The 23,022-nt window shown below is 49.2% G+C and overlaps 1 protein-coding gene across 2 annotated transcripts in view; it reads left to right on the plus strand.

Moving 5' to 3' along the window:
* AHCYL2 (adenosylhomocysteinase like 2) overlaps positions 1 to 23,022 on the plus strand; it is a 63,140-nt gene that overhangs the window by 20,519 nt on the left and 19,599 nt on the right. Inside the window, exons 1-4 of one of the 2 annotated variants that reach the window (XM_059472056.1) lie at positions 13,911 to 14,018; positions 15,729 to 15,837; positions 20,994 to 21,137; positions 22,427 to 22,527. In XM_059472056.1, the coding sequence (XP_059328039.1) occupies positions 13,962 to 14,018; positions 15,729 to 15,837; positions 20,994 to 21,137; positions 22,427 to 22,527 (411 nt within the window). In that variant the 5' untranslated portion in view covers positions 13,911 to 13,961. Of the gene's footprint in view, positions 1 to 13,910; positions 14,019 to 15,728; positions 15,838 to 20,993; positions 21,138 to 22,426; positions 22,528 to 23,022 lie in introns of those variants that run through there. The other variant, XM_059472055.1, reaches the window with a different exon arrangement.

A 23,022-nucleotide genomic window follows, 5' to 3' on the forward strand; every position in this document is an offset into this window, starting at 1 on the left:
CAGAATCCATCCCCAGGGATTTTTATGAAAGTTGGGGATGGAGAAGGGAAGGGAGACCCTTCCTGGAGTGCTGAGATTGCCAGTGAAGCCCCCAGACCCCAAAATCCCTTCCTAGAGAGGAGTCGGGGTGGGGATGGATCCAATGCCAGGCTGGGAGAGCTGGGAATGGAGGGAATTCCCTGGAGAGGGAGCCTGGGGTGGGATTTTGGGAAGGGATTCCCAGAGCAGCTGGGGCTGCCCCTGATCCCTGCAATGGCCAAGGTTGGACACTGGGGCTGGAGCAGCCTGGGATGGTGGGAGGTGTCCCTGCCATGGCAGGGGTGGCACTGGAGGGGCTCTGGGGTCCCTTCCCACCCAACCCATTCCAGGATCCCTCCCATCCCCATTTATCCCAAGCAGATCCTTTAAATTATTCTGCTGCTCCTGAGTCACCCATTTCATGGATGACAAATCCCTGACTTCCAAAATCCTGGAAATAAAGCAGGTTTGGGCAACGTGCAAGTCCAGAAAATCCTTTTATTTTTAACGACCATACCCAGTCCATAAAACCCTTTTTGTTTTAAAGACAGGACCCCAGAGGATTCCCAGGTAAAACAGCAGCTGGGATGGATTTTTCCAAGATATTCCCTCTCCCAGCCCCTTCTCCAGCAGAATGTGACTAATGCTGTGTTAATTAATGCATGTTAATTATCCCTGTTCATACGTGCTGTTCCCAACCCCTGCTTTTTATAAACCTTGCACATTCCAGCGGGGGCTGGGGTTGAAACTCCTCAGGGATCTCAGGATTCCTTCTGCCCCCACTGGGACCTGCCTGGTCAGCAAATAATGATTTCAGTTAATTTGGGCTAAATCAGGTTGGGAACACCCAAAAACCCTTCACTGGGCAGCCTGGAGGAGCTGGGAACTTCCCCTGGAGGTGTTTCAGGGGGTGGCATCAGCACTTTGGGCTGTTTGCATCCCAAAAAATGGAGATTTGAGCATCTTTTCCATAAATCCAAGGGAATGATGATAAGTTCAGTGTGTTACAGTGAGAAAAATGCTGAATTTAGCTTTGAGCAGTGATTTTTTGGTGGAGAACTGAACGTGGAGCACCTGCTTGGTTTTCAGAGTGATTTTTTCCCTAATTATTGTCTGTTAGTACACAAAGGGGGGATGGGTGAGCAGAGCAGATGGGAGGAAACCAGATTGGAGTGGGACCACGGGATGCAGGGAAGCTGGAAAAGGACACCAAGTACTGCTGGAAACTCTGGGTGCACAGTCATTGTCATTGATCCCTGAAATTCCTGCTCCAGCCTTTCAGCAAGGCTGGGAACAGATTCTGCCTGAAATAATTCCGCTATAATTGACATAATTCACATAATCCATGCCTCTTTTGGAATCCTCAGCCCATAAAGAGGCAATTCCACGCGTTCCACGCTGCTGTCACCCCCGTGGATCCCATTCCCGGGCGTGGGAGGGGATAACTCAGCTTTTCCTTGGGAGCTGTCAGGCCTTCCAGGGGGAGGCTCGTTAGTAATCCCTCATTAGGCTCATTTTAAGGCTCTCTCACGGATTTTAACGTCCTCCTTGATCTTTTAATACTCGTGAAAAAGCCTTAATTGATTCACCTGCCTCTCTCATTCCCTTTGGGTTTATCAGGCTGCGGTTATTAATCCCATTGGAGCCCTCCAGGATGGCTCCTGCATAATTCCAGGGATAATTTCCTTGGAATTTATCCTTTATCCTCGAGTTTCAGTGTGTCCCTGCTTGGGTTTGGTTAAATAAGTGTGGGTTGCTCTGTGTTTTCCCAACTCAGCAGGAGAGGAGGTCGGAATGGGAATAAATCCCAGACTTTGCTGCCACAGGTGGGGAGGGGAGCAAGGGAATGGGATGGAAAATCCCCATAAATCCCTGTAAATGGATGGGAATGTGCTGCAGGGTTCCTTTCCCAGAGCTGTCTCAGACAGGAGAGGGCTGGTGGATTTTCCATCCCTGGAAGTGCCCAAGGCCAGGCTGGAATGGCTTTGGAGCACCCTGGGATAGGGGCAATGGGATGAGCTTTGGTCCCTTCCCACCCAAACCATTTAAGGGTTAAAATGGAAAATCTCTCCAAATTTGTGAGAAAGCTGGGACAGATTTGTCCTCCAGAGCAATCCAGCTATTTGAAAATAAATCTGAATAGTCAAATAATTCACTTTTCCCCAAAATCCTGTTTTGAGACAGTCAAGGAAACTCAGTTTTGGGTGGATTTGGGCATCACCAGTACTCAGTGCCAGCACTGGGGATAAGGAGAGGAGGACACCAGGTGGAACGTTCCTGACTTTGGGAATCCCTTGGAGCCCAGGAAGATGAACATTCACAGCTTTTCCAGGCTCTCTGTGCTCCCAGGAGCATTTTGGGCTCTCTCAGCTCTGGGGTCTGGCACAGCCTCTGGGTGCTGAGTGATTAAAACCCCCCAATTAACAGCTCTTAATTGTGCTTGTCAGACTCCATTCCACTCAGGAATTAACCTGGGGAAAACTCGGGATTTCCAGTCATTCCTCCCCTCCCTCTCTGTGCTTGGTTTTATTCCCCCTCAATAATTCCAAATTAATAACTGAGTTTGTATTTCATATTTTATCCCTGCTCCGTCCTTTTCCTCTTGGTGCAGGGGAAAGTCATGAGGATCTGTAAAATTCCATTATTCATTCCCAGGGCTGATTCCCATGCTGGAATATTTTGTCCTTAATGGCTGTTTTGTCCTTAATGGCAAAAAGACATTCCCAGTGTAAAAAAACACCAGCCTAGGTCGGGTTTCAGCTTTGCTTCAGCACAGGAAGGGGAGATAAATTGAATTATTTGTAATTTCTGCAAGCAGCAAGAGATTTGGATCTTAAAAACAGAGATTTGTGTAAGTCACAAGGAATGGGAAGGATCCAATCCTGATTTAAATTGGTTTAAAATACAAAAATAAATTTTAAAACAGTGGATAAGTTTCAGAGCAGTCCTGATTACAGGGCCTGGAGGGACAGCACACAGGGAATGGCTCCCACTGCCAGAGGGCAGCCATGGATGGGATCCTGGCAGTGAGGAATTCCTGCCTGGGCTGGCATTGCCACAGCAGCTGGGGCTGCCCCTGATCCCTGCAATGTCCAAGGAAAGGTTGGAGCACCCTGGGATCATGGACTCCATGTCAGGGGGGAGAAACTTTTGAAATTTGGGGTTTAAAACCCAAAATAAGCCAGGGGGTGACAGAATGGGGACTCACTGAGGGTAAAAAGGGGGGAGATTGGTCCAGTTTGGAGCTTTGGCCTTGGGAGAGGAAATCCTCACATCCCTCAGCTGGGAACATCCATGGAAATCTCCGAGGGATTCAGGAAGTCCTTGAGGGATTGGGGAAGGAGCTGGGGTGGGGTTGGAGTAAAATCTGTGAGGAATTTTATCAGGATTTAATGGGAAAAAGTGCTCTGAGAACTCCTGGACCTGCAGGGGCTGAACCCTCAGAGTAAACTGGAGATGAACCCTTGGAATAAACTGGGGATGAACCCTTGGAATAAACTGGGGATGAACCCATGGAATAAACTGGGGATGAACCTTTGGAATAAAGTGGGGATGAACCCTTGGAATAAACTGGGGATGAACCCTTGGAATAAAGTGGGGATGAACCTTTGGAATAAAGTGGGGATGAACCCTTGGAATAAACTGGGGATGAACCCTTGGAATAAACTGGGGATGAACCTTTGGAATAAACTGGAGATGAACCCTTGGAATAAACTGGAGATGAACCCTTGGAATAAACTGGAGATGAACCCTTGGAATTTTGGGTGGGTTTGTTTTTATCCACCACGCACTGGAATTAAGCCTGGCTTAACAAGGCCTGGCTTAGTGCACATTTGAGCGGTATTAATGAGGGAATGGGTTTCTTCTCTGTGTTCCAGCTGTTCTGATCCTTCCCTTGGATCTCCTCTGCTCTGGTGTTCCTGAGTGGCGACAAACCCGAGGGAAAAGCTGGGTTTGTGTCCAGCTTAAATTAATCTGGGATTTGAAGGGTTTTCTCCTGTCCTCTGAGACCCCAGAACTTCATTCCCATGGGAAAGAGGCAGCTCAGGGAGCCTGGGCTGTCCTTCCCTGATCCAGGGACTCCTCATTACACCAAGCTGCACTGATTAAAGCTCTGCTCATTAACTCCATTTCCCTTTAACTGGGAGCTGGAGCCACCCCTCCCCTGTGGCTGTGGGGACAGTCCCCAGTGTCACCGAGCTGCTCAGGGAGAGGTTTGGTTTCCAGCAGGGACATTGAGAATCAGGAATCAGGAATTCATGAGGTAGCTCCGAGCATCTCAGGGAGGCTTTTCCATCCCAAACACCCAAATCAGGGTCGGTGCTGGAGCAGGGCAGGGTTTCCTCACCAGCTTTTGGGTTTTGGAGAGCTTCCCTGGGATGAGAGCTGTGGAGCCATGGAATGGTTTGAGTGGGAAGGGACCTTCAAGCCCGTCCCATTCCAGCTCCTGGTGACACCTTCCATCTTCCAAACCCTGTCCTTGCCGTGGCAGGGGTGGCACTGGGTGGGCTCTGAGGTCCCTTCCCACCCAAACCATTCCAGGATTCCGTGGGCTTCCAGCAGAAATTCCACCTCCCGCCAGACCAGGCTGCTCAGCCACACTCGCTGGGCTCTGTGTGTCCGTTGTTTTTTCCAAACATGGAATTCACCATTTCTGGCCACAGCCTCCTCCTCCTTAGCCAGGGACACTTAAACCAAAGTCTTGATTTATAATTGGATTTCATTTTTTAGTTCTTCTCTTCCTCTTGCCACCACACATCAAAGCCTGAGGAAAGCTCCCAGCTCTCTCCCAAACTTCCATCTCTGATTCTTGTCCCGGTGATCCAATTCCATGGCTCTCTCCAAAGTTCTCCAGACCCTTCTCCTGGTGCTCCAGCCCTGCTCCATTCCCTGCCCTGGGCACGCTCCAGGTCTTGTGAGGCTCCCAGGATTTGAGATGGGGCCTCCCCAGTGCTGGATTTTCTGGAATTCCAAGGGAAGGGGAGAGCTCCCGGGTGAGCTGTGGCTGGAGCCCTTGGTGGGGACGCACAGCTCGGGAGCACCAGGACGCCAGACAGGGACAACCCCCCCGCCTTCCATCCAGGGACAGGCTCTGGATCCCTTCCCAATCTCCCATTCCCCAGCAGCCCATGGCATCTGCAGGTGGAAGAAATCCCTACAAATGCCTGATCATGGCTACTCCTCAAAGCTTCTCTGGTTTTTGCCGTTTTCCTCCATCCGTGCGAACGTTGGGATTTCCCACAGGCTCTCCCAATCGTGGCTGCTCCCTCTCTGGTTTCTGCTGTTTTCCTCCATCCATTAAAATGCTGGGATTTTCCACAGGTTCTCACTCCCAATCGTGGCTGCTCCTCACAGCCTCTCTGGTTTCTGCTGTTTTCCTCCATCCGTGCAAACGTTGGGATTTTCCCGCAGGCTCTCGCTCCCCCTCGTGCCTGCGTGGGGCTCCTGCAGCCTCCGGGCTGGAATTCCTCCCATCCCCTCCTTCCTCCAGCAGCCCGGCTTTGATCCCATCCTTCTGTCACGGCTTTCAGCGCGGATGGCAGTCCCTGTGTTTTTGAGGATTTGGGCAATAATTCCTAATTCTTGTTCTCCAGTCAGGGCTTTAATCCCGTTCAACCTCTGAATGTTGAGAATTTTATATTTACTGAGGTTTTGAATTGTTGTTTGCTCTGGAATTCCACCCTAATTGATTTATTAGTCAAAGTAGGGTTTAAAAGCTTTTCCTAATTGTTCTCCTTTTCCCAGAGCCGGGACTTGGAGCGGCTTTTCCGAGCAGATCAATGCTGGTATTTCATCAATTTGATAATAAACATTGGTTTGAGTCAGGGAACTGGAAATCACCATCCACAGGGAGTTAAAGGTTGGGGAGCATCAGGATTCGGTGTTTTCAGGGATCGTGGTAGGGAAGGAGGAAAATCCTGATTTCCTCATTCTGACCTAAAGCTGCATCTCATCTAAAACTTCAAAGGAGCCTAAATATTCATCATCCACATTTTTTAGTTTGTTTTTTTTCCTAAAATAAGGTTGTAGAGCCCAGATGGGAAGCAATGGGAACACATCACTAGTGCTGAAATTCTGATCTGAGATATTATCCCAAACTGGAAAGGTTTGCAATGGAAAATGGAAACAACTGGGGGTTTAATACATTGGAATGTTTTGTGGGATCAAACTTCCCAGGAAGGTCTCAGAGGATCAGGTCCAGCAGGGCCACCTGGGGCAGGCTGGCCCGGCCCAGATCCCATCAGCTGTTGCATTTCTCCAAGGATGGAGCCTCCATGGCATGTCCCTGTGCCTGAGCAGTGTCACCCTCCCAGGAAAACTGGGAATTTCTCGTGTCCCTGTTTGTCCCTGTTTGTCCCTGCTGGCTCTTGCCCACTCTGGGTCACCACTGAGGGGATCCTGGCTTTGTCCTCCCTCTCCTCAGGTTTTGGCACCATCCAGGTCCTCTTGTGCCGAGGTGTCCTCGCTCCAGGCTGAGCATTCCCAGCTTCTCCAGGGATGCTCCCCTCCCTTGGCCACCACCATGGTCCTGCCCTGGGCTTGCTCAGGTTCCTCTCCTGTCCTGGGATGCCCAGCACTGGACACAGAGATGGGGACAGGGACAGGGGACACGAGTGGCTTCTGTGAGAAGCTTCCAGAAACCCCAGATTGGACCCACCACTGGCTGGAGCTGGATCCATCAGGGGTGGCGGGAGCAATTCCTGAAGGACTGACCTCATGGAAAGGGGATCCAGGCTGGAGTGATTCCTGAAGGACTGACCCCATGGAAAGGGAGCAGTTCCTGAAGGACTGACCCCATGGAAAGGGAGCAGTTCCTGAAGGATTGACCCCATGGAAAGGGAGCAGTTCCTGAAGGACTGACCCCATGGATAAAGGGAGCAGTTCCTGAAGGACTGAAACCATGGATAAAGGGATCCAGGCTGGAGTTCCTGAAGGACTGACCCCATGGAGAAGACACTGGAGAAGTTCCAGGGAAGGTTTAGGTTGGATATTGGGAAATTCCTTCCTGGAAAGGTTTGTCCATCGCTGGCACAGCTGCCCAGGGCAGGGCTGCAGTCCCCATCCCTGCAGGGATTTCAAAGCCACCTGGATGTGGCACTTGGGGACAGGGTCAGTGGTGGCCTTGGCAGTGCTGGGTTGGACTCCATGGTCTCCAAAGGCTTTTCCTACCTTAATGATTCCATGTTTTCCATGGAGGAAAGAATGCCCAGTGTGCAAGGACAGCGAGAGCTCTGGGAATCCTTTGGCTCCCTGGGAATATCCATGCTGTGCAAATCCCACATTTCCTTTTTCCTGGCACAAATTAAACTTGGTGTTCTTGGAGATGGGAATGGGATGGTCCCAAGGCAGCGGTGACCGGAAACTTCTTCCCATCTGGAAGGGAGAACTGCCAACAGTGGGAAAATACCACCCCAAATATAACAAACTGCCACACATTCCCAACAGAAAACGGGAATTCCAAAGGAGAAGGAGTGGAAGTGCTCCCAGCCCCACCCTCACCCTGGCACTGCTGACAATCCAAAGAGGGCTCAGAAAGCTTTACCATGGAAAGGTGGAATTTTGAGTGAATTTCAGTTAGGATGAAGCCTCAGCTCAGACCTTCATCCCTCAGAGGGGCAGGATTGTGTTTGTATCCTGGTCTGCATGTGGAATTGTGCAGGAGATCCCTTTCCAATGTTCCTTCCTATCCTGTCTGCTCAGCAGAGGGAGCTGCAGCCCTTCCAGCAGCTCCGTGTCCCTGCTCCTATCCTTTAAAAGCGTTCACTGTGGAATGTGGAGCTCATTCCGAACGGGATCCATCCTTTAGAAGAATTCCTCTTGCAATGTGGCGCTTATTCTGAACTGGATCCGTCCTTTAGAATAATTCCTCTTGGAATGTGGAGCTCATTCTGAACCGGATCGATTCTTTAAAAGCATTCCCCTTGGAATTCGGAGTTCATTCCGAACTGGATGGATCCTTTAGAAGAATTCCTCTTGGAATGTGGGCTTCATTCTGAACGGGATCCATCCTTTAGAAGAATTCCTCTTGGAATGTGGGCTCCATTCTGAACGGGATCCATCCTTTAGAAGAATTCCTCTTGGAATGTGGAGCTCATTCCAAACTGGGTCAATCCTTTAGGAGAATCGCCCTTGAAATGTGGAGCTCACTCTGAACCGGATGCATCCTTTAGAAGAATCCCCCTTGGAATGTGAATCTCATTCTGATCTGGATCCTTTAGGAGAATCCCCCTTGGAATGTGGAGCTCATCGGAACCGGATGGATCTGGAGCTGAGCTTTGCTCAGGATTTGAGGCATCCCTGCTCTCTTTGGGTTGAGGCTGCAGGAATTTTGGTGGTGCAAAGTGAAATCCTCAGTGCTGGAAGCCTCCAGGTCTAAATCCCGGGGACATCACTGCCGGATTCATGGGGATGTTGGAATTTTGGGGACACCAGGCTGGGATCATCAGCGGGTGATGCATGGACACGTCCTGCATGCCACAGCCAGGCTGTTCCTGACTCAAACACTGAGCAGAGCCGGGCTCAGTGGGAAATCAGAGCTGTGAAAACGGGCTGGATCTGAGCCCTGCCAGGATTTGGGATTTGGAGCAGGAATGAGGAACCCGTCACTGCTCTGAGCGTGAGCCTGGATCCTGAGGGGACCTCTGTGTGGGACACCTGTCCCTGAGGGCTCTGTGAGCTGTGGGGCTGGGCTGGTGCATCCCAGTGCATCCCAGTGCATCCCAGTGCATTCCCAGTGCATCCCAGTGCATTCCCAGTGCATCCCAGTGCATCCCAGTGCATCCCAGTGCATTCCCAGTGCATCCCAGTGCATTCCCAGTGCATTCCCAGTGCATCCCAGTGCGTTCCCAGTGCGTTCCCAGTGCATCCCAGTGCATCCCAGTGCGTTCCCACATGTGAGCGTGGAGGGACTCGCCGTGGGAGATGTGGGACGGCGGCGCCGGCGCCTTCCAGCTGCCCGAGTGGATGGTGAGTGACTGACCCTCTGCCTTTAACCAGCTGAATTCCTGCTGAGATCTTCAGGAGGTTCATGTCCAGGATTTAGCTGGAATGAGGCTCGTTAAGGTGGGAGATTAATGAGCATCGTGCATGAATGAATTGCCTTGTTAATAACAGCCAAGATTATCCCTCCGGTCACCCCAAATCTGTTGTATTCACAACCAATTTTTGGAATATGAGAAGGACTTGGAGAACCCACGGCATGTTCCAGAGATTTGGAATTTCATCTCAGTTCCACCTTTTCAGCTTAATTTTTGCCAGCAATTTACATTCTGCTGTCAGAATAAAACCTCTAAAACTTCCAGACACCCTCCAGGACAACAAGCACTCCTCATTTGAGTGGTTAAAGAGTTTAGAATGGATCCCAAATATTAAATCCACTTTTCCCTCCTTCTCCACTGGAAAGAATTCCCAAAGCAGCTGAAAATAAAATTACATAGCTCCAAAAGCCAGGCAGGGCTTGGAAGGCAGAATTCCCTGTCTGTGTCCCGTGGGGTTTGTCAGTGTCCTGTGGCCCAAAACTGGACCAATATTTGTTATTTCTTCCTATATTTCTGCTCACATCTCCAATTTCTGGATTTGAAGTTGTCCTTCCTGGTAGTTCTTCTAAAAATACTTGGACCAATGCGATAAAAAGTTGGAATTCTGGTGCTCCTGCAAAGGAATTTGATTTTATTTACAAACATTGTCCATGCATTGGATTCAGACATCATTATTCCTTTTTATATCCAGCTTTACCTTCCATGCTATCCCTTTCTTAATTTTATGGATTTTATTGTAAAATTCCAGGTTATTCTGCCTCTCACTCATTTTTTGTGACACAGTTCTTTCGGCCTTCCCCCAAATTTAACATATTTTTATCAACAGTCAGGAAAGAATTTTGTGTTTTAGGGTTATCAGTGACAAACTTTGCATCATTCACAACTTCATTTATAGTCCCAAATGTAGATTTTTCTTTGTAAAAATGTGGAGTTTTCCTTAAAAACAAAACCTCTCCCTGTGGGTTCTCTAATTTTTCCATTATGGATTCGGTGCTTCTGAGATGGGGGTCAGATGACAAAAACTTTATTTAAATAGACTTTTTTCATTCTTATTGCTTTAATAATTTCCTTTTTCAGCGCAGTTTTATGATTTCATGGATGGTTTAAAGCTGCTGTGGCATCAAATCCATCTCCAAAGGGCTCCAGAGGGTCATGTCCTGCAGCACCGTTTTTAATCAGGATTTTAACTCGGCTCATTTGCATTTTATGGGGTTCCTCGGGTCAGCGTGGGAGGGAGCAGCCACATTTCGAGAAATAATTAGCCAGAGCTCTAAATTGCTCATTATCTTTAAGGTCATTATTCCAAAGAGTCTTTTAGGTCTTAATGTTCTTGCTGGGTCCCTGTTTTTACGTCCGCCTTTTATTATTAACCGAATATTGGAAAATTGTATTCGTAGTGAATAATAACAACAACAACAATAATATTATAATACAGAACATATAATAATAATATAGTATAGAATAATATGTAGAATAGAATAGAATAGAATAGAATAGAATAGAATAGAATAGAATAGAATAGATAATAGTAATAATAATAATAACAACAATAATAACAATAATAATTCCTTTGGATTGCTTCTTGGGAAAGCAGCTTAAAATATGAGTTCTCCCATATTTTGGGACTCTGATGGAATCACAGAATCCCAGAAGCTGGAAAATCCCCCTGAGCCCATGGAGTCCAAGCATTCCCAGCCCTCCCCAGGCCACCGCTGCCCCACGTCCCCAAGTGCCACATCCACAGGGCTTTGAAATCCCTCCAGGAGTGGGGACTCAAACCTCCCTGGGCAGCCTTTTCCAGGGCTGGACGGCCTTTTCCATGAAGGAATTTCCCCAGAATCCCAGCTGGACCCCCTGAACACCCTCAGCAGTCAGGGAATGACTCCGTGTGCAGTTGTGGGAGGAACTATGGGATCCCTCAGGGTGGGGTGTCCTGGCAGGTGGTGACTCCACAGGGATTTTCCAGCTCCAGCTGCTGAGATCCCACATTTTAATGTGGAAATACCAATTTCCTCTTTTTCCTGTTTTTTGTGGGATTGTGCCCAACAGAGCTGGGATGGCCCAGGGGACCCATTCCGCTGCTGAGGGAGGAGATTTCTCTCTTCCTTGTCCTTCCTGTTGTCCCCACTGGAAGTGCCTGGGTTGGGGATTTCTGTTCTCTTCTTTGAAGGATTTCTCCTCCCTGCTCCCACCAGTTCCAAGGGATTCTCTGTCAGGTGTCCCTGGATCCCTGGCAGTGCCCAAGGCCAGGCTGGATATTGGGGTCCCCTGGGGGACAGAGGGAGGTGTCCCTGCCATGGCAGGGGTGGCACTGGAGGGGCTCTGAGGTCCCTCCCAACCAGAATTCCACCATTCCATGATCCAGCACTGGGCTTGATGCCTTGAGAATCAGACCTGGAGCAGAGGCTGGGCAGAGTTCCAGAATAAAGCAGGGATTCATTCACAGGATCTCCTGCATGGCTGCACCTTGGGCAGCACCAGAGCCCAGCCAGGGCTGCACCCAAGATGACCCAAAACGGCCCCAAAATGCACGAGCGCTGCCGGGGTCTGTCCCTGGGATCAGCTCTGCTCCATTTGCACCTTGCAGTTCATTGTCCCATTGCAGCTTTAGCCCAGGCAGTCCCACCCTGCTTGTTTTTCTCTCTCCAGCCCACGGGGTTTGTGCTCCTGGGCTGAGATGTTTTTCCACTGGGAAAAGACTTCCCAGGAACTTTGACACTGAGCAGTGGCAATTCTTCAAGGCCACTGCCTTGTCCTGCTGTTCCATCCATAAGACAATGGATTTTAACTCATTCCATGCAGAAATTTAAATTCCCAGCTTCTTGGCAGGTGGATTTGGAAGCTCCAGCAATGCTGGAGAGCTTGTGCTGCTTAATCCCTCAGAAAACTCTTGTTTTCTCCTTTTGTTCCCCCCCCCAAAAAAATCCATGGCCAAGAAGCAATTAAAGACACTCAGAACAAAACATCTACTGGGATTGAGCGTAGTTCTCTCTGGTTTTATTTGACTGACCCAGATTGACACAGAAATTACAAAATAATTGCTGAGCTCTGGGGTGGAGATGAAGCAAAAGTTTTTATTTTTAGCATTTTTATTCAATATTGTTCCTTAATTTTAATGTGTTAGACTCAACCTTCATTGAGGGAAAAAAAGGGTTTTTTTTTCTCAGGAAAAGCCTTTGGATTTAAGTAACTTGGTGTGAAAACCTGCTGGAAAAGGAGTTTGTGCTTTGGTGTTACCATAAAATTTTATGATGTTAACATAAAGGCTTTGAGTTGACTTACACTGAGCTGAAGTCATGTGTCCCTTAGGATTTTGCAGGAGAAGGTTCATGGATAATGTGGGTAAAGGAAAATTTACCTGAAAAAACACAACTAGAGCTGCAATATCAAGTGAGAAAAGCAATGCTGATCCCAGGTTCTTATTCCCTGAGATATTTCCACACTGGAAATAATTCGTATTTCCATTTTTCACAGTTTTCAGTCATTTTACAACTCAGGAATTCTGTGGGATTTCCCCTCCTTTTTTCCCCCATCCATTCCTCCAGGAGTTGCTTTCATGTAGCTCAGGAATTTTTGCTCTTTTAGTGGATTCCTTGAAGTTTCCCCTGGAGATGGAAATGCCATAGAAGGAACATTTTGGGGAAGGAATTTTCCCTGGCAGTGTTTTCCATCCTTGGGACAACTGTTGAGCAGCAGGATCAGATCTGACCTGGTGGAAATCTGGTGTAAATCTGGTGTAAATCTGGTGTAAATCTGGTGTAAATCAGGTGTACAGAAAGAATCGGGGCTGGGAGAGCTTTTTATTCCATGTTCAGACAGAATTGGTGCTGAGGACAATCAGTGGTGCCCTGCTGCTTCCCAGATCCCTTTTCCTTGGAATCACAGAGTGGAATCACGGGGTGGGTTGGGTTGGAGGAGACCTCAAAGCCCCACCAACCTCTGCCAGTGCCTCACCACCCTCATTTTTCCCATTTTTTCTTCCTTGGATCATCTCTTCCCACCTAAAAGGCTGTGGAATGAGCAGACACCATGCAGGACAATGATTTTAATTCTGATTTAGCAGCTGGTGTTGTTATCCAAGGAGTTTATCCCTGATAATTTCTTGCCTGAGATAATTCCCATAAAAACACCTCAACACCCTGCCCAGACAAGCTGTGGTGCTCCATCCCTGAAGTGTCCAAGGCTGGAGCAACATGGGATGGTGGGAGGTGTGGGGTGGAACTGGGTGGGATTTAAGGTTCCTTCCAACCCAAACCATCCCACAATTCCATAATTCCCAAAGGATTGGAACAACACAGGGATGGGTGTTGGAGTCTGGACCCTTCCAAGGACAAACTCTGCCCTGGTTGCCGTGGGGGACACAGCGAGGAGTGGGATAATTAAAATAATAATAATTAAAAAGCACTTTGCCATCCAACAACCGCCCCTGTTGTTTTAGTTGCTCATTAGTTAATTTCCTTCTAACGAGGCTCCGTTAACGCAATCATCTGACATTGGGGGGAAAGGGAGAGAGAGCGGGGAGGGGAGGACCTGAGTTAAAGGAGCTTAATTAGCGAGTTAATTATAGCGAGCAGGGAAATGTTCTGGTTACATAAATAAGGCATTGTTATGCACACAGCAGCCAGGCCACGCTCAGAACAGGTCAGGGAACGCTGTAATTCCACACAAAACACAGGCAGGAATTGTTTGTCGGGACGCCTCATTAAGTCCCGGGGTCTGCCAAAAAAACAAAAAACAAAACAACAAAAAAAAGAGTCTGAAAATCCAACCGGTTCCCTTGGCTCCCCCCTGGCCGCGGTGAAACCGGAGCGGGCGGGCTCGGGATGGGCTGAGGATATAAACGGGGTCGGGGCATTCCCTGCTCCGTTCGGAGGGAGCCGCGCCCGGGCAGCCGCCAAGGCCACCATGCCCAACAAGAAGAAATACAACGTCAACGGGGAGCCAACGGGCATGAAAGCCCAGGTGAGGGCACTCTTGGGGACCACAGTAATGGGTTTTCTACTCAAAAGCGCGATCGTTTCTCTGCTACCTCGCTCTTCTTCCTCCTCTCCTTGCTGCGTCCACCCAGTCACTTATTCCTGGAGCTCCTTGGTTGGAGAAAATCCCAGTTTCTGGAGAGCTTCCCTTAATTTTCTCTTGGGAGCAATGAAGAGTAAAGGCAAACATATTGCTCCATGGTTGTTCTGTCTGGAGGAGTTGGTGGGGTCGGCACGGGGAAATTTTCCAGGAAAACCTTGGAAAAGGAGACCTTTTTTGCACGGAGAAGTAGCTCAAGGTGGCTCTTTGTGATGGAAACCCCAGGTCAGATGAGCTGCGGCTCATTTGGAATGTAAAGGTGAAACCTCACCTGCTTTAACCCCTTGTGCCCTGCAGGTGAGGTTTTCCACTGGGAATCGTTTGTTCCTGCTGGAAGTGGAAAGCAGGAGCTCTTGTGTCACTTCAGAGCAGCTTGGGCTCATAAATCCAAGGAGCTGCAGCTCTTCAAGGCTCCACAGCTTCTCCTTGGGGCTGTTGCCTTCAGAGGTGCTTTGGTGGGAGCCGACCGAGCCAAATCTCTCTTTTCATCCCATCTGGAACATTCCCATCTTCCCAGCCCGGCTGGAACATGGCTCTTGTGGGTTTGGCAGATTTGGAGCAGCCTGGCATAGGAGAAGGTGTCCTGTAGAACTGGATGATCTGTAAGGTTCCTTCCAACCCAAACCACTCCAGGACCGTGTGAAATTCCCTTTTTGCCCACTCTCTCCTTTAATCCTAAATGATTAAACCCAAAGAACGTCGGCCAACACAAGCCAAAAGCAGATCTGAGCCCTGACGTGGCCCTTTCCTGAATTTCCCTTTCCTGGAGCTTCCTTCACCTCCTGGCTGTCTCAGCTGAAGCTGAACCCAGCTCGTGGCAGTGTTTAAGGGGTTTAAACCATACAGGGTTTATTTGAGTCTGGTTCTAATTCTGCCTGAGTCGGTTCAGGACTTCTTTTGCTTCGTCGTTTACTTGGTTTTGGATGTGTGAGGGCTCAGGGAGCTCTGAATTACCAAGATCACGGCATTGTGTGAAAAGTTGTGCTCAGTGTCCTCGAAGAGGTGATGCAGGAAAGGAAAATGTGAATTTAACCCAAATTATTCCCCCTTTGTTAGAATTCCTGCGTGTCTCCAGCTCCGCTTCACGCCAATAACCTCCTCCTGTGATGGAGCTGCTCAGCCGTGGAGGGATTTGTTCTAAATTAAGGGAAGAAAAAGGACAAAAAAGAGAAGTTATTTCAGGCCAGCAGCTTCTTAGAGGAGGAACATAAACCCTGGTGTGTGTGCAAAGCCCCTGTCCCGCCGGGATCAGGGTGTTAATCCTGGCACAGCCCTGGCTGTAACTTGAGTTTGGTGTGGGTTTCGCCTTCTGTGGCTGCTCCTGATCCGGTGTCGTTCTGTTGTGTACTCCTAAAAACTTGAGTTCTCCAGCCATCTGTGCTCCCAAATTCAACAGCCTGGAGTGACATCTCTAATCTTGGTTGGAAGGACTGAAACTAAACAAAATGGGCAATTTACCATATCCAGTCCCCGTTAAATAACAGGAACTGTGCTCTGTGCCATGACTGATGTGGTGTTGGTGTCAGCTCATGGATTTGGGTTCTTGGGATTGATCTGTTGGGTTTTTTACAGAAAATCCCTGATTTCTTTCCACAGATCCAGTTTGCTGACCAAAAGCAGGAGTTCAACAAGCGCCCGACCAAGATCGGCCGCCGGTCTCTGTCCCGCTCCATCTCGCAGTCCTCGACAGACAGCTACAGCTCAGGTGTGTCCAAGCATCTCCCAGTCTCCTCTGGGCTCACTGGGAAGGCATGGAAATAGGGGTTTGCCTTTTTCCTCATTGTCCTCTACAGCTGGATGGAAAATGAAATTATTCTGGTGCTCTCCTGCTCTCTCCTTATAACCCCAGAGTGCAGCTGCTGCTGCCTCCCCTTCCATTCCCTCCTCTCCTCCCTGTCCTGATCCCCCCAGGAAAACAGTGTTTGCACACTTTATTCTTACTTGAGCATCACAAATTCCACAGGGATCCCACTGTAGGTTTGTTGCACATGAGGTTGGAGTCTTTAGGGACTTTGAAGGGCTCTTGGAAGGGGTTTCTCCTGCTGGAATATTGCTGGATGGATTTTTGGGATGCTTGGCAGCTCATAGTGTATTTGGGGAGAATCTGGGTGGTTTCAGGGACCTCAGAGCTCACCTCATTCCAACCCCCTGCTGTCAAGGACACCTTCCACTAGCCCAGGTTGCTCCAAGCCTCATCCAGCCCAGCCTGGGAGCTTCAAAGCTCTGATTCAGCTCTGGCAAGTTTGGAAAATCTCAGGAAACTCTGGCTCCAGCTGCTCCTGATGGCTCATGGCTGGTGGCCAGAAGACCTCCTAACTGGGAACTCTCCTTGGAATGGTGTTTCTCCACTCATTCCTATGATGCCAAGGATGTTGGAGACGAGCTGGGACAGGACTGGGCTGTGGAGAGCTCTTGGATTCCTCAGCAGGTCTGGAAGAGCAGAGCTGGAGAAGCTGTGGTTATCTGGTCACTCAGCTCCTGGCAGAGGTGCTGCTCTCCAGAAGATGGAGGTTCTGATCTGATCCTGGACACCACAGTCCCAGGCTGCATTCCGGTTTCTGTGGGGAAGCTGACTGTTCCTCATCTCCTTTCCCAGCTCCCGGCTTGCTGCTTCCTTAGTGCTGTTTTGCAGGCTTGGAGCAACCTCCAAAGTCTCTTCCAGAGGTTGGGATGAGCCCCCCAAAGGTTGGGCACCCCCTGGGTGACCCATCCTGCGGGCACTGACTGCATTCCCATGGAAAAGAGAGAAATTCAGGAATGCTCATGCCACGTTCTCTTCAGAGGCACGTCAGCCCGGGCTCTGTTGGGAATCCACGACTCCATCTGATCCTGGAGCACCTGGGAATGTTTGGGACTATTTCTGCAGACTCTGAGTCTGCTTATCCTGGCTGATGTCACCGTGGTCGCTCCCAAGTCACAGCTGGAAGAACCTGCAGCAACTTTGGGGAATTCTGCTCCTCTCCTTGCAATTAATATCAGAATTGCAGTTAATTATCTCCTGCAAATGTTCAATTTCCTGCTAATGAAAGGAGCAAGACTGGCATTCCTGATGGAGGACTTCAGTTCCCACATGGCAGATGGATGGATGGATGGATGGATGGATGGATGGATGGATGGATGGATGGATGGATGATGGATGGATGGGGGATGGATGGATGGATGATGGATGGATGATGGATGGATGGATGGATGGATGGATGGATGGATGGATGGATGATGGATGGATGGATGGATGATGGATGGATGGATGGATGATGGATGATGGATGGATGATGGATGGATGATGGATGGATGGATGAGGGATGGATGAGGGATGGATGGATGGATGAGGGATGGATGGATGGATGATGGATGGATGATGGATGGATGGATGGATGGATGGATGGATGGATGGATGGACGGATGGACGGATGGATGATGGATGGACGGATGGATGGACGGATGGATGGATGATGGAGGGATAGATGTGTGTTACCCACCACAGGCACTTTCTGATGGTGGGATTAGGACAGGAATATCTGGAATTCCAGGCCTCTGACTTCATCCTGGTGGTGTTTCATATTTTTGAAGGTTTTATAGGGAATAAACCAGTTTTGTCCTTATTTGGAGCCTGTAACAGGCTCAGGCTGCCCATTTTTTGCCCTTTGTGATGCCAGTTCAGACAGCCATAAGTGGAACCTCACCTCAAATATCAGCAAAGCCAGACTTGGCTGAGTTTAGGCTCTGACCTGGGCTTTGCTGGCCAGGACGTGGATGCAGGTCACCTGAGACCCACTTTTATGTTGTTCTCTTGGAAACCATGGAATTGTGGAATATCCTGAGTTGGGAAGGACCCACATGGATCCTGGAGCCCGATAATCTGCAAGTAATACATGGATAATGAAAATCATGGAATCCTGGATTGGTTTGGTTGGGAAGGGACCTCAAAGCCCACCCAGTGCCACCCCTGCCATGGCAGGGACACCTCCCACTGTCCCAGGGTGCTCCAAGCCTTCTCCAACCTTGGACACCTCCAGGGATGTGGAATCCTCAACCTCTCTGAACGGAGATACAAACGTGTAACACAAATAATCCAATTGATGTTTCAGTTTTCCATAGCTCACAGAGTGCCAAGCACAGGGAGGAAGTTTTCATTAATCAATTTTGGAGAGTATTTTTATGAAACTGTCCCATCAGTTAATAACAGGAATCCTTTCCTTTCAGTCGTTGTTCTTTATTTTACAGAAAAGCAAAGGCAAAATTGACTTTTAGAGATTTGGTTTGCTGTTATATTAACTATCAGCATTCATTTAATTACTGCAATTTTATGTACACTTCTATATTTTAGATTTATTTAATAGTATAAACCCTCCTGCCTATGAAAATCTGGCGACTCCAGGCAGGATTATTTTTGTTCAAAAAAATTACTTTTAACCTCCAGAACCAAAACTCTGTGGTTTTAAATCAACCTCTACACAGATTAACGCTCTCCAAGGAACTAATCCTCCTCCAAGTAATTAATCCTGGGGCCCTTGACATAGAGTTTGGTTTTATACAAGGTGCCCTTTGTGGTTAATCCGGGCTCCTGGTCCCTTGGGATCTGCTCTGCGATTGGGAGCAGAGCAGGAGCCCCGCTGCCCTCAGGGGTTGTTGGCAGGGTGGGACTTAACACTCAGCAAGGATGGGGAGAAATTCCAGCAATGCCTAATTCCCTCCTGATTCCCTGGGATGGGGAGCTGGGCAGCTCTGGGGGAGCCTGGCACACTCACAGTGCCCAGGCTGAGCTTTTTCCCTGGAATCCTGAAACCCTTCCCGCGAGCCAGGAGGGAAAGCGTGGAGCTTGTTGGGTCCTGCAGGAAACACAACCCCATGGTCCCAAAAGTTTAACAACTTTTTTGGGGTTTTTGGTGTGGAAATGTCCCTGGAGCTGATCAGGGTAGAAGATTGTTGAATTTACTCTGAATGAATGAAGGGGCTGTTGGAATCCATCCCCGCTCGAGGCCTGGATGCCACTGGAATGCTGTGGCTCTCTGGGAATGCTGCTGGGATCAGCACTGTGAGAACCTCCCCCCTTCCTGCTGCCCCATTCCCCCAGTGCAGGTTTGGGGTGGAACCTGGGAATCTTGACCATTGGCTGGAGCAGCTCCCGTGGATTCCCAAGGCCTCTGGGGATGTGGAAGGAGGAGTATCCATCACCATGTCCATCATTCCCAGTGATCCAAAATATCAGCCAGCTCCACCAGGGCCATCAGGGATGGAGCTGCTCCACCACAGAATTCCTCTGGAGTGGACACAAAACCATTGGATGCCAGGCCCCAGGTTCAGTTTACAAGCACCACAGGAGCTGGAGAGGAAGGACTTGGAGCAGAACAATTCCATGAGGAATGTGGGAATGGCCATTTAGGTCCTGGAAGGGTCACCTGGAGAGGGAGGAGGAGCTGGGATTTGGAGCCCATTACATTTCTCTGGCTGCTGGTGCCAGTCCTGGAAGATGGAAGGAGAGGTTTGGTTTCCCCCAGTGGGGAAGGATTCCAGAGAATCTGAAAACGTGGCACAATCCAAAATCCAAATTCCAGAAAATGTGGCACAAAGGATTCCTTCAGCTGATCCAAAGTGGTGATTAATCCATCATGACTCCAATCAGAAATGGATGTGATTTTATTCAAGTACACTGGATTTTAGGAATCCAACGGGAAAGGGGATTTCTGACTCCATGAAGGGCTCTTCCATGTGTCTGCCATGGGCTAATTCCATAATCAGAGGTTTGGAGCACACTGATAAGGAAGGAAGGCAATTATTGATAGATCCTGGAGTGAATTCAGCACATCCACACCCTCAGTCCCATCCCATGGGGCTCAGGACAGGATCCGGTGATCCCTGGCTTTCCAAACAATTCCCGAAATACCCTGAGGGTTGGGAGCCAGCAGCTCCCTGGACATCCACACCAGGCTTGTGGATTATCCTCCCTTCCAACCATCCCACATGAGCCTCCCAAGCAGCAGCAGCTCATCATCACCATGAAGGAACACCAAAATGGAGCAAATCCAAGGATTAGGAATCCCACAATATCCCACAGGATAATCAACTCACCTGGCTGTTCAGGATGGAATAGGGTCTGAAATTACAATTCCTGCTGGGTTTGGAAGTGCTCTAAACCTCAGCAGGCATTTTGTGGCATGTCTTGGAGCTGTGGAGGCCTGAATTTCAGGAAGAGAAGTGGGAAAACTTTTGGGAAGAGAGGTGGGAGAATGCTGGGGAAGAGAGGTGGCAGAACCTTGGGAAGAGAGGTGGGAGAACTGGGATAGAGACATGGGAGAACTTTAGGGAAGAGAGGTGGGAGAACTTTGGAGAAGTGGGAAAACTTCTGGGGGAAGAGAGGTGGGAGAACTTTTGCGGGAAGAGGTGAGAGAACATTTGAGAAGAGGTGGGAGAGCTTTGGGAAGAGACGTGGGAGAACTTTTGGGGGAAGAGAGGTGGGAGAACCTTGGGGAAGAGAGGTGGGAGAACTTTAGGAAAAGATGTGGGAGACTTTGGGAAGAGAGGTGGGAGAACTTTGGGAAGAGAGGTGGGAGAACTTTGGGAAGAGAGGTGGGAGAAGGCCATGGAGATGAACCCCTGTGGGAACCAGGCAGTGCTCAATCCCATCACCTCTGCTGTAGTGTTGAAGTAGAGGTCAGTGAGAATTAAAAATTCATCCCAGGTAAATCCAGCTGAGAAAATTCCCCTTGTGAGGAGAAGGAGAGATCCCATCTGGGGGTGGATGGAGCTGGGATGGATGGACATCCATGGACACCCTCTGTGGGCCACCCTCACCCTTCCCTGTGGGTGCTGGGGATTTGGGGAACGTTTTCCCCCGTTGCTGACCTGCCCTGCTCCCTGCAGCTGCCTCCTGCACGGACAGCTCCGACGATGAGACCTCGCCGAGGGACAAGCAGCAGAAGAACTCCAAGGGCAGCAGCGACTTCTGCGTCAAGAACATCAAACAGGCCGAGTTCGGGCGCCGCGAGATCGAGATCGCCGAGCAGGGTAAGGGTCCCTCCTCTGCCCCTCGGGGCTCCTCCTGCCCCCAGATTGTTGGGATGGGAAAGCTTCTGTGGGGTTTTGGGGGTTGGGAAAGCTTCTGTGGGGTTTTGGGGATTGGAAAGCTGTGGGATTTTGGGAGTTGGAAAAGCTTCTGTGGGGTTTTAGGGGTTGGGAAAGCCTCTGTGGAATTTTGGGAGTTGAGAAAGTTTCTCTGGGATTTTGGGGGTTGTGAGAGCTTCTGTGGGATTTTGGGGGTTGGGACAATTTCTATGGAATTCTGGGGGATGGGAAAGCTTCTGTGGTGTTTGGGGGATTGGAAAGCTGTGGGATTTTGGGGGATGAGAAAGCTTCTGTGGGATTTTGGGGGATGGGAAAGCTTCTGTGGGATTTTGGGGGATGGGAAAGAAGTTACAGGGTTGTGCTGTGTAGTTCCAACCATTAGAAGACTATTCTATGGTCGAAGTTATTTTGTTAAATCAGTAGGAAAGATGAAATCCATCCCATAAACATCACAATTTTGGTTTAGCTTGATTACCTCAAAAAAAAAAAAAAAAAAAGGCCAGGCAGGGTTTGGATATTGGAGAGGTGGAGCAAATCAGCAAATCCCAAATCCTCAGCCCAAAGCTGATTTTCCTGCAGCCTCAGCTGTGAGGCAAAAATTTGAATAAAATAAGGAAAAATCCAGCGGGATTTGGGGTAATTTTGATGGATTTGGGGTTTTCTCTCAAGGCTTTGGCTGTTTTGAAGCTGCCACAGCCATTCAAATTCATGGGAACACCAGGCAGGCATTCTTGACCCCATTCCTGTTGGGATGGGGAAGCGTCCATAGGATTTTGGGGATGGAAAAGGAGTTACAGGGTTAGGAGTACTCTACAATCAAACTCATTTTGTTAAATCAGTATAAAAGATGAAATCCATCCCATAAACATCACAATTTTGGTTTAGCTTGTTTACCTCCAAAAAATAAAAAAAACAAAGGCCAGGCAGGATTTGTGTTGGATGTTGGAGAGGTGGAGCAGCAAATCCCAAATCCTCAGCCCAAAGCAGATTTTCCTGCAGCCTCACCTGGGGGCAGAAATTTGAACATAACAGAGAAAACTCCAGAGGAATTTGGGGATTTTGTTGTGTTTGGGATTTGAGGATTTTGATGTGTTTGGGTTTCGGAGATTTTGGTGTGTTTGCTGTGGAGGCTTTGGCTGTTTTGATGCTGTGTAAGTTTATGGGAATGCCAGGTGTTCCTCCTGAGCTGTTCCCACCCCATCCCAATTTTCCTTTTCCCATTTTCCTCGCAGAGATGCCAGCGCTGATGGCTCTGAGGAAGAGAGCTCAGGGGGAGAAGCCCCTGGCTGGGGCCAAGATTGTGGGCTGCACTCACATCACAGCACAGACAGCGGTGAGAGCCCGATCCCAAACCCAAACAGGGCATTCCCACTGCTCATCCCCTAAACTGACCCCAAACAGGGCATTCCCACTGCTCATCCCCTAAACTGACCCCAAACAGGGCATTTCCACTGCTCATCCCCTAAACTGACCCCACACAGGACATTCCCTTTACTCATCCCCTAAACTGATCCCAAACAGGGCATTCCCACTGCTCATCCCCTAAACTGATCCCAAACAGGGCATTCCCACTGCTCATCCCCTAAACTGACCCCAAACAGGGCATTTCCACTGCTCATCCCCTAAACTGACCCCAAACACGCCATTCCCACTGCTCATTCCCTAAACTGACCCCACACAGGACATTCCCATTACTCATCTCATAAACTGATCCCAAACAGGCCATTCCCACTGCTCATCCCAAAAACCGATCCCAAACAGGCCATTCCCACTGCTCATCCCCTAAACTGACACCAAATTGGGCATTCCCACTGGTGTTTTTGCAGAT

Source organism: Ammospiza nelsoni, chromosome 5 (assembly GCF_027579445.1).
Source record: "Ammospiza nelsoni isolate bAmmNel1 chromosome 5, bAmmNel1.pri, whole genome shotgun sequence".
NCBI lineage: Eukaryota > Metazoa > Chordata > Aves > Passeriformes > Passerellidae > Ammospiza > Ammospiza nelsoni.